General features: G+C 35.1%; 1 protein-coding gene across 5 annotated transcripts in view; it reads left to right on the top strand.

The window, feature by feature from the left end:
- Positions 1–17,083, top strand: part of SMCHD1 (structural maintenance of chromosomes flexible hinge domain containing 1) — a 90,801-nt gene extending 73,718 nt beyond the window's left edge. For 4 of the 5 annotated variants that reach the window (XM_040585816.1, XM_040585817.1, XM_040585818.1 and 1 more), the window contains exons 35-48: positions 46–133; positions 510–641; positions 1,820–1,969; positions 5,388–5,514; positions 5,681–5,800; positions 7,162–7,247; positions 8,300–8,422; positions 8,677–8,867; positions 9,618–9,727; positions 11,044–11,114; positions 12,416–12,587; positions 14,613–14,771; positions 15,477–15,594; positions 16,686–17,083. In XM_040585816.1, the coding sequence (XP_040441750.1) occupies positions 46–133; positions 510–641; positions 1,820–1,969; positions 5,388–5,514; positions 5,681–5,800; positions 7,162–7,247; positions 8,300–8,422; positions 8,677–8,867; positions 9,618–9,727; positions 11,044–11,114; positions 12,416–12,587; positions 14,613–14,771; positions 15,477–15,594; positions 16,686–16,794 (1,756 nt within the window). In that variant the 3' untranslated portion in view covers positions 16,795–17,083. Of the gene's footprint in view, positions 1–45; positions 134–509; positions 642–1,819; positions 1,970–5,387; positions 5,515–5,680; positions 5,801–7,161; positions 7,248–8,299; positions 8,423–8,676; positions 8,868–9,617; positions 9,728–11,043; positions 11,115–12,415; positions 12,588–14,612; positions 14,772–15,476; positions 15,595–16,685 lie in introns of those variants that run through there. The other variant, XM_040585821.1, reaches the window with a different exon arrangement.
- The last annotated feature ends 308 nt before the right edge of the window (positions 17,084–17,391 follow it).

Below are 17,391 nucleotides of genomic sequence, written 5' to 3'. Positions count from 1 at the left end.
ATATTGACTCGCTTTTGCTTTTTTTATTATTATTTATTTATTTAGGGATAAAGTGGTTCCAGAGAGAGTGGGCACTTACAGTATCCAGTTTACCTTTGCAATGGATAAGACAAATATGCTCAACAGTGACCAGGTTTGAATCTATAATTAATTACATGTAGTAGAGAATCATCTGGGAGAAATATTATGAAGCTTTGTAAATTCAGAGTGCAATACTTTTAAGCTTTGCCAAAAATGATATTTTTATTTTTGATAGTTACTGATTTCAAAGTATGTTTTCATTAGCATTTATAACTAAGCAGAAATTTTGTGGAATAAGACCTGTGTAACTTGCAACCTAGTAGAACTGGTTTTATGGTCATGATAATTTATTTCAAGATTGTCAGTAAATTTTACATGCATTTGTTTCAGTATTTTTGAGCAACCCATGTGTGCAGGTGAATTGTAGTGAATTATATCAGTCTTTGTTTTGTTTTATTTTATTTTATTCTTCTTCCTTTTTCTGCTAGATTGTTGTTGAAGTTGTACCTAATGACCCTGTACGCTTGTTACCTGATTCTTTACCAGCTACTCCAGCAGTTTCCAATGTTCGAACTCTTGCTAGCCGTACACTGGTCAAGGATTTATACCTCCATGTAATGGTAACTATACTTCAAGAAAAAAAAACATGATTAGGGACTGTTGAAAATATGTTGAATTTTGCTGTAGGGCATTGCTGCTATCTCTTTGCAGATTAACTTCACAAAAAAGTGATTTCCAGTATACGACAGGTGCATCTTGTTTTATTTACATACAGATAATCAAAAATACAGCATGCAGTCTTTGCTGTTAGGTGTCTCAATTGAAACCCGTTTCTTGTTGCCACAGGAAAAGAATGTTTTAAGAATAGATTCTAGTGGGAATATGCTTATATATACAGCAGATGTTTCCCTCCACTGTTTTTCTTCCAGGAGACAGTTTCTCGTAGAAATCTTGTATTACAAAAAATGTTTCTTGAAATTTGAACATTCACAGGGATACAGGGAGACCATTTACCAGTTACCACTGTGGGCAACACAGTCTCAGCTTGTGCAAAATTAAATTACTTTATCACCACTTAAGATAGACTTGAGTAGTGAGAAACAAAAACAACAAGAGTAAAGCAGCCTCCCAGCCCACCATTCCCCAGGCCCAGCTTCGCTCCAGACTCCTTTGACCTTTCCTGAGCAGTGCAAGGGTTGGGGAGCAGGGGCAGTGGTCAATCCATGACAGCTCCTCTCTGCTGCTCCTTTCTCCTCACAGCTTGTGGGTCTAGTGTGGGGCCCTCCATGGGCTGCAGTCTGTCATGAACCGCTCCAGCATGAGCCTTCTCCACAGGTGCTGTCCTTCAGGAAATACCCACCTGCTCTAGCCTGGGGTAGTGCACAAGCTGCTGTGTGGATATGTGCTCCACCGTGGTCCTTCGTGGGCGGCAGGGAGTACCTGCTGTGCTGTGGTCTCACCGTGGGCTGTGGGGAGATCTCTGCTCTGGCGCCTGGAGCGTCTCCCCTGCCACCTCCTTCTCTTACCCTGGTGTGTCCTCTGCTGTTTCTCTTGGTTTTCCCCTTCTTCTCTGCCAGTGCATTTTTGCCCCTTAAATATATTTCCCCAGAGGAACCACCGTTCTGGCTGAGGGTCGGTGGGAGCTGGCTGGCACCGGCTGTGTCCGGCCCTGGCGTCTCCTTGCTGAGGCCGCCCCTGCAGCCCCCCCACTGCCAGCACCTTGCCACGTAAACCCGATGCAGTAGGTAAATCGATGACTTGGTTCCAAACTAACTGGTTTGTCTTTTTTTACTTACAGGATGAGTACAACAACCACACTGGAATTGATCTAGTTGGCCGAATAATAGCAAAAATTAAGAGCCCCAATGAAGATGATATCGAGATCCCACAGTTTCAGGGGAAAGTCAGTACAATTGAGTTTCCATTTGACAGAGGCTCAGCTGAAATTGTAAGTGTGGCTGAAATACACAGTTAGCTCCATGAGCAATGGATGTAATGAGACCTGTTTTCCTACAGCTTCAAAGTTGATCTTACACCTCCCGTTTTGTAGAGGGTTACCATATATTGTAGCCTTCCCTTACAGATAGGTAGGTACATTATTTCATCTCTGGTTGCTGATTTTCAGAAAATCTGAAAGGAGGACATTCTTTAAACTGTTTATCCCTGCCAAGCCAGGGAAGTTTACAAGTACACTCAGTTAAGGACTGAGACATACAGAGGGATGCAGGAGAAGTCTTGTCCTCACTGGAATTTCATATGTAAATAACACTTCACCGATGTATGGTTAAACCATTAATATTAGCAGTATTTTATATTTTGATTTATAATACTGTCTGGCTATTATATCTTAAGATCATTTAGCCTGATCTCTTCATATATATGTAATTAAATTTTACCAGGTTCTCTTTACATTTTGTCAAGCTAACTGGGCATACATATACTTTGCAGAAAAGCATGCTATCCTCATTTGAAGAAGTAAAGATTGAACTACCACTTCTCTCCATAATTTATTTCAGTCATTAGTGCCCTTGACTGTTACAAATGTTTAGCTTATTTCAGTTTGAATCTCTGGCTGTAGTGTCATGCATACCTCTGAAGGTACTGCATATTGTAGTAATGTCATCGCAATCACTTTTTCCTTCAACAAATACAGATTGAATTTTTAAAACCTATGAGTTCCATTTGTAAGTTGTTACAAAATATAATATAAAAGACACAAGTTAAAATGTGTATGCACACGAAAGCAGAAAACTGTTCAAAACACACAAAAAAACTCCAGCGGATCAGAGCCGCACATTTGTTTTGAGTGGAATGGTCACAATGTCTCTCTTGAAAGCCTACAGAGAACTTCAGTCAGTAAGACTATTCACATGGTGACATAGTTATATATACATTTATTTAAGTTGCTGATAATATAAGAATTGCAGAGCAAAAGTGTACCCCTGTTTCATTTGGTTCCTCTAGTTGTCACATCTTCCTAGCTTGAAGTCGATGGAAATCTTCAAACAGTTAGAAAGGTGTACTGAAGGAGGATCCAACTTCTTAAAGAAATTCTCAGCCACCTTTTCTAGGGCATTCATTGGGAGCAGCTTTGCAGCAGACCAACGTCAGTGTTTGCCAGGTGGAGGCAGACACTGCCTTAGCAACAAATACAAAATTTCTCAGTACACCTTGGAAATCACCACAATAAAACCCCAGTAGAATCACTAAAATCAACATATCCCACTTCTTCATAATACACTTTATTAAGTACATCAACTCTTTTTATCGGAACTACATAGAGGAAACTTAATCACACAGCATAAATAATCCTCTGTCAATAATAGTCAAGGATGGAAACATCCAGTTAACATGGGCAAACGTTTTTCACAGAGCAATCTGTCAAACTGATTTACTCTGATCCCTAAGGAAAAGTGACTATGTATGAAAAACAAGAATAAAGTGCATGGACTGAATAGAAGTATCAGATAAAATTAATATACTAATTGATTTATGGAGCACTCTGAGTTTCTCTTGTTCCCCAATCGTGTTTCAGGAGTAATAAATTAATTGGTTTGTGAACACATTTTTCTCTGACAGGTGGTGTAGGAAAAAGTGCAAAAGTATAGGTGAGGAGTGAGCTATAACCACTGGTCTGATAAAATAGTGCTTTTCTCCACAAATCTTTCTTTTACACCTGTGATAAAAATTTGAACAGATGTTGAAAGCTTCATACTGTTGGGGAGAATAGCAAACCCACAGGGTGAACTCTGAGAGTTCAGATAAAATTACTGGATGGTTTCTCATGCTCCTCACTGATGCAGAGGTAACAATTTTTTTTCATCTCCGTATACTAGTAAACTGCTGTTGAGCCATTGTGACCTAAATATTCCAGTCTTGCTTCAGTGACTAAGCTAATAGCTATGCAATGTTTTTGGGAGATGTTTTTGGGTTTTTTCTTTGGCTTGGTTTGGATATTTATTTATTTATTTTGTAAGCAGGTTCTTTTTCTTTTTTCTTTCTCCTTATATATCCCTGGTTTGTTGGAAGATGAGGGGTTGCATTCTTCTGCTTTCTAATTACTGTGATCTGATAAGATCCTACTGCTTTTGACAGTAACTTGTGTTCCTGATTGTTCTGTAGAGAGTAATACCATTTCAGTGAATCTCTTCCCCTCTTTGGGGCAGTTTTCAGTTTTCTAGCTTATACTGAGTTCCCTGACTTCAGAAAACTCACAAAACTTGTGTCAAAAGGATTTGTTGGTTGTGATGCAATGTACTTTTCATATGATTGGTAATGGGAAGGGGACACACTAGTGTTTTTTCAAGTATCTTGAAATTGTTCCATCTTGTTTGTAAATATAATTATGTGCAATTAGCATCAATGTAATGAAACTGATAATCTGACAGGTTTACTTTTACGCTGAGGTTCAGGAATACTAAACTTGTTTAATGAAGAAAAATGTTTAGATTTTTATTAGTATACATTTTCTAAGGAAAAGGTATTTCCACTGCAGACTTCTCCTGATTAAATATGTAGCTGCAATATTTTTGAAAGCCATGAAGACTATCTTTGAAGGTTATATATCTATCTCTTCTTTTAGGCTGCAACCACCTCTCTTGATTTGGCCAGTTGAGTAGCAATTTCTACATGTTAAAGGTGGAAACAGTATGAGTTTTATTATAAGCATTATTCATTTTATGCATGATACCTTTCCCAAAGTAACAACATATTTAGATATTACCTATACTAATTTTATTTCTGTTTACCGTTCTTTATGGTTTTATAATATTTCTCATGTTTGTAAAGAAAGGTGAAGGATTTAGTTTCTTTTCAAAAAGAATTGGTAAAAAATGGGATGTTCATGTTACTGTTTGGATACATATTGTTCATTCATTTGGGACCTGCTGTCTACTTCCATGGTAACAGCAGTAACTTGAACTCAGCACTGGGAATAGTTTGTGTTTCCTTTTCCGTGTTTATGCATTGGGTCTTTCTTTTTAATGTTCTGTTTGCATTTGTTCACATGCTGAATGAAGTACATCCAGGGAGATCTTGCTTATGGGACAGTGCAGAAAATATTTTTTCTGAGCATGTATCTCTTCAAATTTATAGCCAAAAATAATAAATAATAAGTCTCTTTAAACAGGTAAAATGACAATCTTAATTCTTAAATAATAAAGTAGTTACTGCTAAATGTTTGTATTTTACTTGCCTTCAGTAGTTATAAAAGGCATTTGCAAGCCAATAATTAAAACTGTGGTAATGTTGTATAGATATTGTTATATAACCTATAAGATTTAGTATTTGAAGAATGTCTGTTTTATGTGTTACCAGAAGTGTGACTATAATCTTATGTATGTATGTATGTTTGTTTGTTTTATTAGAATCTAGTGTTGGCTGAAAACAGTCCTGGAAGAGATAGCACTGAATATATTCTTGTATTTGAGCCAGATCTGCCAGCTTTGAAGAAACCTTTGGAACCATACTGTCTGTCCTTTATGTTTTACAATGGTATGTTTCAGTTATTCTATAATGCTTGCTTTTCCTTAGAACCAACTATTTTTAGGTCCATAATACTTCTTAAGAACTGTGTAATAGCTTAATAGATTTTTGCTGATATTTAAACCAAGTGTGTTCCTCTGTTGTCTTCTAAATGTATGTTTGTTTATTTCTGTAGATTTCAAGAAGCAGCAACAGATGGCAACGCTTACAAGGGAGAGAGACCAGTTATCTCAGTCCATAGGTGTTTATAGAAATTGGTTTGATATTACCAATCAGCTTGTAACTGAAATGAAGTGTAAGTTCATTAAAATTTAGAAATAAATTTCCTGGGAATTAAACCTTTTTTTCCTTTAATAATTTTGAGACTGTAGAGAGGGGGGAGAAAAATCAGTATTGAAATAATGAAATACAGTAGAGGGGAGCAGAAAGCAATATATCTTTGCATTAGAAGGGAAGCATCTAGTTATTTGGATGGACCTACCTATAAAAGGTCTTGATTTGAGGTAGAGCATTTTGTGTCACAACTGTCAAAAGGAGGAATAAAACATTGAAATTGATGGTCTGGTTCATTTTTCCATGACTGGTTTGTACTCTGAGCTTTGGAATGGATGTGTGAATGCTTATCCATCTGGAAAGTCAACAGTTGCCTAAAACCAATCTTCTTTCAAAAAGTTAGTCTTACATTTTCAAAATGTTACTTTTTCCCCCCATATTTGATTCTTAAGTACATTATTCAAAAGTATTGTGTAGCTATTCAGCAAATGTAATCCTTTATAAAGTCTGTTAAACAGCAGAGCTGGGTAAGTGCAGAGGTTTATGGAAATGGGACAAATGAGGGAAATGTTTTCTTCACAGTATTTTTTTTGTTAGAATCATCCTGCCTGTTGCTCAGAAGGTTTGTTTTAATAGATGCATTTTGAATTTTTACTTTTAATTGCTAAATGTAAATAAAGCAGGCTGGAATTAGAAGATGCTGCTTTTTCTTGTAATTTTAGTACAGGGCTGTGTTTCTGTTACTTACTGCATGTTTCCGTTATGGATGCAAATTCCTAAATTCCAGTGTGAAAGGCAAAAAATTTTGTTTCCTATTTGCAGATTTTTGCACATCTCTAGAGAGTAAGTTAGAGCACAACGTTACACTTTATACTTAAATAGCATTTGCAAATATAAACCTGTTTGAATAGAGAGGGTGGAAAGCAACTCACCTGTTTTCTCATTTGTTTTCAAAATTGCTTCAGTTCAGATATGAGAGTTGAGGAAATGTTGTGTCCAGGAAACTATGTCCCGTGTAAGAGACAAAAGAGAGTAGTGCCAGGTACTACTCTTCCCTTCACTCTCTTGCCATGTTGCCTGTTGGAGAACCACTTGGAAAGATAATTGAGGATGAAAAGAAGAAAGGGCTTAGATTCTCAAGCTGATCTAAGGACTGGCCCTGTAGCTTTGTGAAGCTGAAAGAAATGGCAGCTGCTGAGATTGCTTAGAGACTGGATAAATTACAAGGTTTTTGTGGACAAATCCTGATACTCTGTGCTGAAATTAAGAAGTAGATAGCATTGACTGAGGGTGGCATAATTCTGAAAACTGGAAAGAAATTATCTGAAGTGTTCCATTGCTTTCTAATATTTCCTTACTCCCTGTTGATATTATTGGTTTCAGGTCAGGTTAAAGAAGCTGAAACAAGAGAAACTCACCTGAAGAATGAACTGAAAAAACATCAAATTGAATTACCACAGACAAACACGGTATGACTTATTTCTCCCTAAACTCCATGATGTCTTGAAAATAAATTAATCTTAATATGAATTTGATATAATTATATAACATTATTGAATCACACTGGTATATACACAAGCACGTACTACCAAAACCCTGAAAATTTAAACCACAAGGAAAATTTGTGGATCGATGCCAAACTTAAATTACTGTTCTGGTAGTGTGACTGTCCCTTAAACAAACTGCTAGAGGTATAAGAAAAACTTCAAGTTTATATCCTGATCTTGGTTTTGCCTTTCTGCTAAGGTTACCAGTTGTGTAACTGGTACTGCTAGTTTTCATAATGGGTTTTTGTAGGCTGATCGATACACACTGGATGTATTCTGGTGTAAGCAGACCAAAGGAAAACACTTATTTTCAGAGAACTAGATAACTTAATATGTTACTGCTAAAGCTGATGTAAAAGTGAGTTTGAGAGATTCAGGGCAATTACCCCCACTGCTAATTTTCCGTAAAGATCCAATTATGTTTTAAAGAAACTTTTAAAACAAAGTTTTCAGCCTACTAACATTTTTGGGGAAAAAAACATGTAAACAGTAAGTTAGCTTTAGATCAAGTGAAAACAATTGTTACACTCATTAATCACAAATCAGTAGAATTAAATTATATATATTCTGCAATCACTGTACCCAGGTTCTTCCTGCTGGCTAAATTTTTCAGGCCTTGGACATGATTCCCTTCTAAAATGGTTTATTTGTATACATTTGTGGCTGTCTCTTCCTTTTGATTTAAACTTCCTTCAGTTTTGGCTCTGGTAGCTCTTTGTGGAAAGCTCCCTGAAGTCTTAAAAAAAAAAAAAAAGAAAAGAAAAGAAGTAGCAATAAAAAAATCTGTAGTCACAATTGAAGTATGCCACTTTTTGCTTTCTGAGTTTATCTGCAGTGGTCCCCTATATATTAAGAGTCTGTTTCAGATTATTGAATTGTTTTTGTTAGGAACTTGATTGACAACAGGTAAAGTAACTACTTCTGCAGCTCAGCCCAATGATACACGCTTACTAACTTCAAATTATAATTCTCAGCTTCAGTATGTGGATTCTCTTATAAAACAAAAGATGTTGGATCAAGAAGGAGTAATGAAACAGCCAAGGCGAACTTGTACCCTCCCAAACTATCCAAAAGGCAACCAGGATATTTTAGGCAAGGTGAGTTTTCTCTCAGCCTTCAGATGAGTTTTGTTGGTTCCAGGAAGTGGTAATGATGAAAAATTTGCAAGTAATTTTTGAGGAGTATTAAAAAGAAGATAGCAATCTCAACCCATCAGATGACCAGCTCTTCTAATAGATTCATCAACAGGGAAATTAAATGTCTGATCAAAGTTGCAGGATTATTGTGATTAGCATAAAAAGGGGAGGTGGTCTTGGCTTCTATTTTGACTGTTTTAACTTCTGTGGTACAGATTGCTCATTTAGCTCAAATTGAGGATAACGAAGCAGCAAAAGTTATCTCTTGGCATTTGGCAAGCGACATGGACTGTGTAGTCACATTGACTACTGAAGCTGCTCGTTCTATTTTTGATGAAACTCAAGGTCGACAACAAGTGTTACCTCTTGATTCTATTTACAAGAAGACACTTCCCGATTGGAACAGGTAGAGAAAACACATTTGTATTACATACTACTTCAGCTTTTTTTGGCGTATGTCATTTCTCTTTTTAAACTCTAATAGTAAAGTTTTAACAGAAAAAAAATTCTGGCTTCATAATCATAGCAACAGTGATGTCACTTGAAATGTTAGCTGAAATCATAACTTTGTCTTTAACTGCTGTTAAAGGTAGGCAATCTACCATTTTTTTTCCTTTACTTCTCCATGTTTTCTAGAGCAGGAACTTTCTAAAAATAATTCTAGCACTTCAAATTCAAACTTAAATCCAGTTCCAGAGTACGTTCCCTAAAATAATCTGTAGTAATAGAAATTCATTCTGCTGGTTTGGTTTCCTGGAAAATAAAGGAAAATGCAATATTTATGTGCCTGAAAATAATTTGCTTATGAAGATGACTGCTAATACCATTTTAGAAAATGTCTTTTAGAAAAGATCTGATGTGCAGGTACACTTATAAGGTCCAGAATCTCAGTTTTTATAAAACTAAAACTTGTCCATAATATCAGTCATATGGATTTGTTGGGTATATGTCTTATTACCAATTAGCGTTTCCAAAGCATCTTTAATATAACTGGCATTTCAGATAATGATTTAGCATCTGGTGTGGAAGTGTTAAGATGCATTCAATTAATTTTGAAATTTCTGACTATATTGCCAGAAGTAATAATGAAATAAGGGGAAATTACCTTTTTTTTCTCCTCTTTTCTTCTCCCTTACTCTCCCCTTTCTTTAAACAGACCTTTACCTCACTTAAGAAATGGAAAAATCTTCTTCAGACCTATTGGAAATCCAGTATTTGCCAGAGATCTGTTAACATTTCCAGATAACGTAGAGCATTGTCAAACAGGTAAATAGTATTAAAGAAATTGTTCAGAACTTCTTTCTTTTTAATAAATAAAATACAGAAATACCGCAAATCATAGTCTTTTCAGTAATCTTCATTGAAATGTGCAAATACCCATGTCACATTCCTTGTGAAGTCTGCTGGTAAAAAGACTGTTAAGTATTTGCAAACAACAGTTGTGAAAACTTCAGCAATGACCACTGTCTTCTGCTTTTTGTCTTATTTTCTTTACTAGATTGCTTTTCTTTTTAAAATTACAGCAGCGTTATCTTATTCCCAAGCTCATATAAGCAGAAACAGACAATCGTGGTATTAGTTTTTATATTTTCATATTGCAGAAGTTACTGCTTTTGTTAGACTGTTTTTCCAGTCCTATTCCTCTCAAAATGTGTAACGTATAGATTGATGTACACTCAGATCAAACTGCAGATGACTAAATACATTACGCTTAAATAGTTACAGGAAGAATAAGCTTTCAATTTTTATGTAGATTTCAGCTTAGGGAACCATCATCCTCTTACTTTTCCTGATAAAGTTGCAGTACCTACCTTTTCCTACACTTTTTCTTAAATTAAGTAGACCTACTCTTTTATATGGAGTCTTGGAGTCTCTATAATAAGAGATAACTTCAGTAAGTTTTTCATTTTATTTAACAACTTCTCAATATTGAAATATTCCTCTCTTCTGTTAATAAAAAAATTTTTTTTAGTCCAGTTTCTTTGCAGAAAGTTAGATACTGTCAGAGACTTTGACTAAATTCTTCATGTCCTTTGGGGAAATTTAAAAACCACATTGCTTGACATATCTCATGCAAGACTACATCAAGTTAGACTTTGTATAGAACAGTCTTTGACTAGCAGAAGAAAAGTCTTAAACACAACCAGATTATCAGCCTGTGAATGTTTTTTTTTTTTCTTTGATACCCACTGAATATTAAGAAACTGAGAACACAATTCAAGGAGCTCTTAAAATAATGATCATTTATATAATTTCCTAAAACTTGGAATTTTATTATGTGTGTCTTCTTAAATGTAAATGTAAGATATCAAGAGGGTACTTTGGTGGAAAATACAGTCAATTGTGCCATAAGGCAATTAAACATACTAAATATTTTTCTTTATGAATTATTTAATGAAAACAGAAGATTGCATATTTATCTCAATCTCAGAATAAAATTTCATGGGAAAAAGATCATGCACATCTGTTTCCCTTGCACTTATCTAAAAAGCTGTAATAATGACACCTTAGAATTGATTTTTCAAAATTCAAGTTAGTTTCTTGTGGAGAAGTTTCATGGTTCAAAAAATTACATTTTTCAGTGTTTGGGATGCTCTTGGGTGACACTATCATTATAGATAACTTGGATGCTGCCAACCATTACAGAAAAGAGGTATGTTTCAATTATTCTTGATATTTTTAAAAACAAATACATTGCATAGCTACATATTTAATACATCACTAACTTAGAATAATTGGTAAGTTTAATGCTGCATTAGCTGTAGGTGTGCTTACTGTCTGTAGGTCTTGATGTACTTAACAGTGAATTTTCTCTATTCAACAAATTCCATTATGTGAATGTTGCCATGAAGCATGAGGCCATGTTTTAAAAGAGAAACATTTTTAGTTTTGCTGTTAAATGCAAGTTCTTCAGTACTTGCCTAGCCCTTGTATGTATAATACAACGCAGTAGTCTGAGGCACATGATGAAATCTCAGATCCACTGAAACCCACTAAAATTACTAAAATCTTGATGTGAAATTTACTGGACCTTTTTCTGACCCTTTTTATTTAGGTTTAATGGGACATATTTTAGCAGGCAAGAGTCCCTGAGAAAGTCCTGACACTGGGCACTTTGTTTCAGTTTAGGAGTTTGCTAGAATTGAAATAATAATTCAGCAGAAGAATACAGAACTGTGCTGATTAAACATTGGGGCTACATATTCTCTCCCCCTGCCCCCAGAAGTGTAAGAAATTGTAGTGCAGATTTGTACTTAAGAGAACAAGTTAATAAGGAACCTCTGGTGGCATCTCAGATTGGTAGCCTGTTTTGAGTCAGATCTTGGTTGTTAGTGTCAGAGACAAACCATCTGTGTCTGTTCAGGAAAAGGAGTTTGTATATCATCATCCCTCCAAATGAGGTCTGGGTCATTTCATTTGGTTAGTCTGTCACCCGGTTTGTTTCTGTCACCCACTACAGGTAAATTTCATCAACTATATGGAAGTTTTAGTGAATATGTTATAAGAAATAAATCCCTTGGAATTTAGATGCTTTAGATCTTGTGCATTTAAAAAAAAAGACAAAAGCCATCTTCATCAAGTAATTGAATTAAGTGCTCACGGTTTTTTATCATCATTGATGTTTATTGCCATTACTTCATAGTGTATGTTGATAATGAGCTTTTTCGCAGTATAGATCTAAATTCTGCCTCCAGAGTTCTGTTAAAAATCTGAGAACACAAAACCAAAAAAAAAATCTAGATTTCATAATTACCAACAGTACTGTCTAATTCTAATATACGCATTCTATTACTTGAAAGTAAAAGACATGAAATGTAATTTTATAAAAGATATTCTCATTAGAGAACAAGCTGCGTCATAGTTGAAAGATGCAAAGCTTCACAACAGTGTTGTTGAAAACTTCAGATTTTCCATGGAGTTACTAATTTACTATCTCTTTTTATACTTGTGTAGGTTGTAAAAATTACACATTGCCCTACTCTGCTGACTAGAGAGGGAGACAGGATTCGCAGCAATGGAAAATTTGGAGGCCTTCAGAATAAAGCTCCTCCAATGGACAAACTCAGAGGCATGGTATTTGGAGCACCCATGCCGAAACTTTACTCTACTCTCTCTGGACAGATAGGTGGGTTTATGAAGTCACGAAAATGCAAAACTTCCAAAATTATATTGCTTTCCTGTGTTTGTTATTCTCTTCTGTAATATAGAAAGGAAAACTTCAGTTTAGCATAAAGTTATTTTAAGAAATATGACCTGTACAGTGTCCTATTTATGAATTTCCCTTTTCTTAAAAGCTTATAGCTATTATATTTCCTGAAAGAAGAAATAATAATCATGAGATATTCCCCCTTTTTCTTAGTCTTATTAAAAAAAAGAGTATAAGCAGTGGTAAACATTCAAACAACAGGTATAAGAAGCTTGAGCTGATGAAATTCCAGCATCCTTGAAAAACAAAATTTCAGGTCTTTCTCCCCCAGAAACACCATACATCAATTCAGAATTTCTTACTGTGCAAGTAAGCTCTGTGAAGCAGTAGTAGAAAAATTCCTGTTCTCATCAATAGTGCACAACAATGTCTACATTATTTCCATAGCATAAAGATACCTTATATTTCCTGCGAGATCATTTACATTTCATTATGTGTTTGGATTCTTCCTTTCAGAATAAAGGCTATAAATTAAGTCAAAAGATGGCAGCTTCTGACATGTAACGGCTGACCTGACTGATCTGTAAAACATTCAAAAGTCTTATTCACAAAGAAGGTTGCTCTTCAATACTTAAAATTAGTTTTTCCGTAACAGTATGCCTAGAACTGTGCAATGAAGAGAGGTGGGGGGAGAACAAGAGAACACATGCACCTATTGGAGTAGCTTTTATATATGAGCAAACAACTAAACCTTGACCTTGAAGGAGAAGAAAAGACTAAAAAGATCTTCCCTAGGCATTTCAGTAAAAATATATTCATGGAGGAAAAACACAGTAAGCGTTTCAGCTACAGGCTGAAATGTGTTGGTTTTAGCACACTTCATATTCGTCTATCAACACATTTTCCATTGTTGAACTCCGTTATTACCCAATGTGAATTATATTGGAATTGTCTATAATTTAGTACAGGAAGAACCATGGTAGAAAAGGGCATGTTTTAATTACACTTGGATAGTTACTAGGCATTTAAACAATTAGTAGTGAAATTCCATATAAAGGACAGCACCTCATTGCACAAGACTTGTTTTGAACTGAATTCCAGCTGTAACATTAGTTCTGACTTGCTCTTCTTCTATGTTTGTAGCATAAAAGAAAAGTGGTTACTTAAAACTGTGATTACACTGACAAGGTATTTCTAAAATAAACTGTGCTAAGAATTTACAGTGCCTTTTTTCAGTATGCAGTAACTAATCTGTGTGGATGTTTTCAGCCCGTGGCAAACGTAAGATAATTTAGTGTTCAGTTAAGCTTTGTGCAAGCCACCTCATCTTCACAACAAAGTAAAATAAATGAATCTGGGCTAACATGCTTGAACCCTTTCTTGACATATATATTTAGTGCCTGGACAAAGAAAAATTCTTCATCCCGTGTTAAAAGAGGAACAAAGTTTGTCAGCAAAATATGCTCTTGTTTGCCTGGGTCTGCTGCTGTCTCCTTATGGAAATTTCCATAGATGGGATGAAGTGAAACTCAGTAAATGTTCTCTGGTCCACAAGATGGACTAGGTTTCAAGTCAGTAATACAAGCTTCAGCTTTGTAGCACTAAAAGCAAAACATACTACAAGCACACAATGGCATCAAAGTAGAGAATTCAGTTTGGAGCGCACACAAGTGACAAGATGTGTAAAGAAATACCTGTTTGCCACATAATTTTCAGAGTTCACTGGTACTTTACTGTGACCTAAGATAAGGGCTCAGAAAGAAAAGAGGAAGCAAAATATTGGATGTGAGTTAGTTTGGTTTTTTTTTCCCCAATCTGTCTTTACAGTCATTTTAAGAACAGCCACTGGTCCACTATAAGTTTGGGTGTTTGGGTTTTTTTTTTAAGTACTGCTTTTGAAAGAAGTTTTCTTGTGAATCTTATGCATTGTCTGCATTGTAATTGGGTAGCCTTCTAAATCAAAGTGACCACTTATTTACGGTTCTGTATTTTATTCTCAATTAGATCTTCTTCAGCAATACCGTGCAGCAGTGGTGAAACTTGATAGTGTGAATAAGGACCTTGATTTACATTTGCAGTCACTTAACACTCCAGAAATGCTAAAGAAAAAACAGGAACTTGCCGAACAAGAGAAAAGCCTCAAGCTAATAGAACAAAAATTGGGTAGGTTATTGTATTATGGTTTTGGTGACCTAAAAGAGAGGTGTTACCCGCATCCAGGTGTGTTCTACTATTACAAACTAACAAGTTCAAACTATGAAGGAAGATTGTTAAAATTAAGAGCTTAGAGATGTCTCATTTTAGGGAAAGACTAGAAAAATTATATGTAGTATGATGCTGTGGATATTACCTGGACTAGCACTGCCCTGTAATGTGATCAGATAATAAAAATGTAGTCAGTGTCTTGTGAACATGAAACTATGATCTTACTAATAGGAGATTATATAACTATTGGTCTGGCTGGCCCAGTGTTACACAACATTGCCATTCTTTTTGAAATGACAGCATAGTAAAACGCTGAATTGCTTTTGCTAAGGAAACACAATCAAAACATTGTACTACAAAAGAAGCACCCCTCATTCTGCAAGGATAGTGTTTCTGAGTTATAAATTGTTTTTATTTCAATCTCAAATAATTTATGATATTTCTGAATATATTTTAAAAACTATTTATTCTGTGACAACCATAAATAAAGCAAATGGTTTTACCTGTCATCTTTGAACTCGGTTTCAGATATAAGGTAACTATAAAATTTATGGCACTTCTAAAACTTCAAAGGTTCAACACTGCTGTTGTCGGGCTCATTTATAACCAATAGGATTAATATTTTTTAAAAAAACATTGTTCTTTCTTACAACTTTTTCATAGGTATGACTCCATCAGATAAAGTCACTGAATCATTGCTTCAGCCTATAATGTTAGATATGTCTGACACCCCCATCCCTCCCAAAAGAATGCGAAGAGACTCAGTAAAAAAGTTGTATAGGTGAGTCTGTTCCGAATCTAGTCATTACTTTACCATGTCCTGGATTCAAAGCAAAAACTAGTTTGGTGGGGGTTTTTTGCATTGGAGATTTTTCTTTTAATTCATATTTGTATACAGCAACTAACAACTAATACAGTTTGCATAAGGCTGATTTTCAAGGTAATTTTTATTTCCGTTAAATTTCCTGCTGTTATTTAAGCTTGATAAAAAAATTTGTTTGCTAATTCTAATTTTGTTTCTCTTCATGAAGTCATTGATGGGGATCTTTATGCATTCATGTTCCCTGTATTTTCTGGTATATTCAACTCTGTTACACCCCAGAAATACTTGAGATAGCTTAGTCTGTGAACTTTTCTAAGGTTCTGTGTCAGATAGTGGGCAGATGAACAGAGAAAGAACTGTATGAGGTGAGCTGGTGTAAAGTAACACAGTCTAGTTAATGCTATAGTACACTGTGTTAACTATACTGTGTTAAATACTTTACGCCAGTATTTATCTCTTTACCTGTGAATCTGCTTCTACATTGCCTCTGTGGCTATTGAGTATTTGTGTACACACACACACACACACAAAAAATGAACGGGGAAATCTGTAAGTCTGTATCTTTAAAATGACATGGAGCTTACTTTTCCATTTCTCATGTCTCTCCTTATGACTGCGTCATTGTCTTTGCTGAACTATGGTCGTGTTTTTTAGATTATTTAAATCTTACTCTGTTGTATTCTGCAAATCTCAGAATGAGTTTTCACTATATTACTAGGTATCTCAATTATTTATATTTTTTATTTTCATTTTTTTATTCACATGTAGTACACATGAAGTGTGTGGGGGTTGTGTTTTTTTGAAGTGATTATGTCTTTAATATTAACCCGATGCTATTCCTCATTTTAACTAAATATTTACAAGAATAAGCTGTACACAAACACAGGGTTTACAATAGTTATACTAGTGGGAGCTCTGTGCTTTTGCATCTATTATATCCGTTATACCAAAAAATATAAAAATGAAACAAAAGTGTGTGTCTTTATATATACACGTATATATAAAAGGGCCTGGTTTATAAGCTACCGTGCTTTTTTTTTTTTTTTTAGCTCAGAAGAATGGATCTCCTCTCCCCAAAAGAAGCAGCAGCTGCCACAGCAACCGCTGCCAGTAGCCCCTTCAGAAATTAATGGAACTTCACGAAAGAGAAAGGCATAGGCTTGATGAGACTTGTTGGAAATAGCTATGTATTGAAAATGTGAATACATTCAGTTAAAGAAAATTTTCATGTTGTATAACCCATTACTATGAAGATTTTTATACTGATAGGAGATATACATGTATTTCAGTTAGTAGTAACAAAAATGTTTAACGATGATAGCCTAATTTTTGTATAGTTAATTTTCATTTCTAAAAGCTTTCAGAGTTTTTATGTTCATGTGTGGAAAAAAAAGTTTAAAATATATCCTTTTTTATTTATGGAAAAAAACCAATCTTTTCAATAAAACTGTTTCAGTGCAAAGCACTGTCAATATCATCATCAATTGTAATAATTAAATCAATAGATTGTGCCATGAAATGAGATTTTAACTTAAAAAGCAACCCAGGCTGTCTTGGAAGAGAACATTCTGGACTGTTCTTTTTTGATGGATGAGCTGTCGAGGTAATACCACTTTAAAAGGGAAGGTTCGAGCAGTGACATACTGACTTCTAACCACAGCCATTTGTAGAGTCTAGAAGTTAACAACAAGCCAGCATCTGAGGCCCTGGACAGAATTTTACTTTATAAGGCTGTCTCCAGCTTTAAAAAAAAAT

The sequence above is a fragment of the Falco naumanni genome, chromosome 3 (genome assembly GCF_017639655.2).
Source record: "Falco naumanni isolate bFalNau1 chromosome 3, bFalNau1.pat, whole genome shotgun sequence".
Taxonomy (NCBI): Eukaryota; Metazoa; Chordata; class Aves; order Falconiformes; family Falconidae; genus Falco; species Falco naumanni.
The sequence above is the reverse complement of the archived record's forward strand: the minus strand, read 5'-3'. Positions and strand labels throughout refer to the sequence as shown.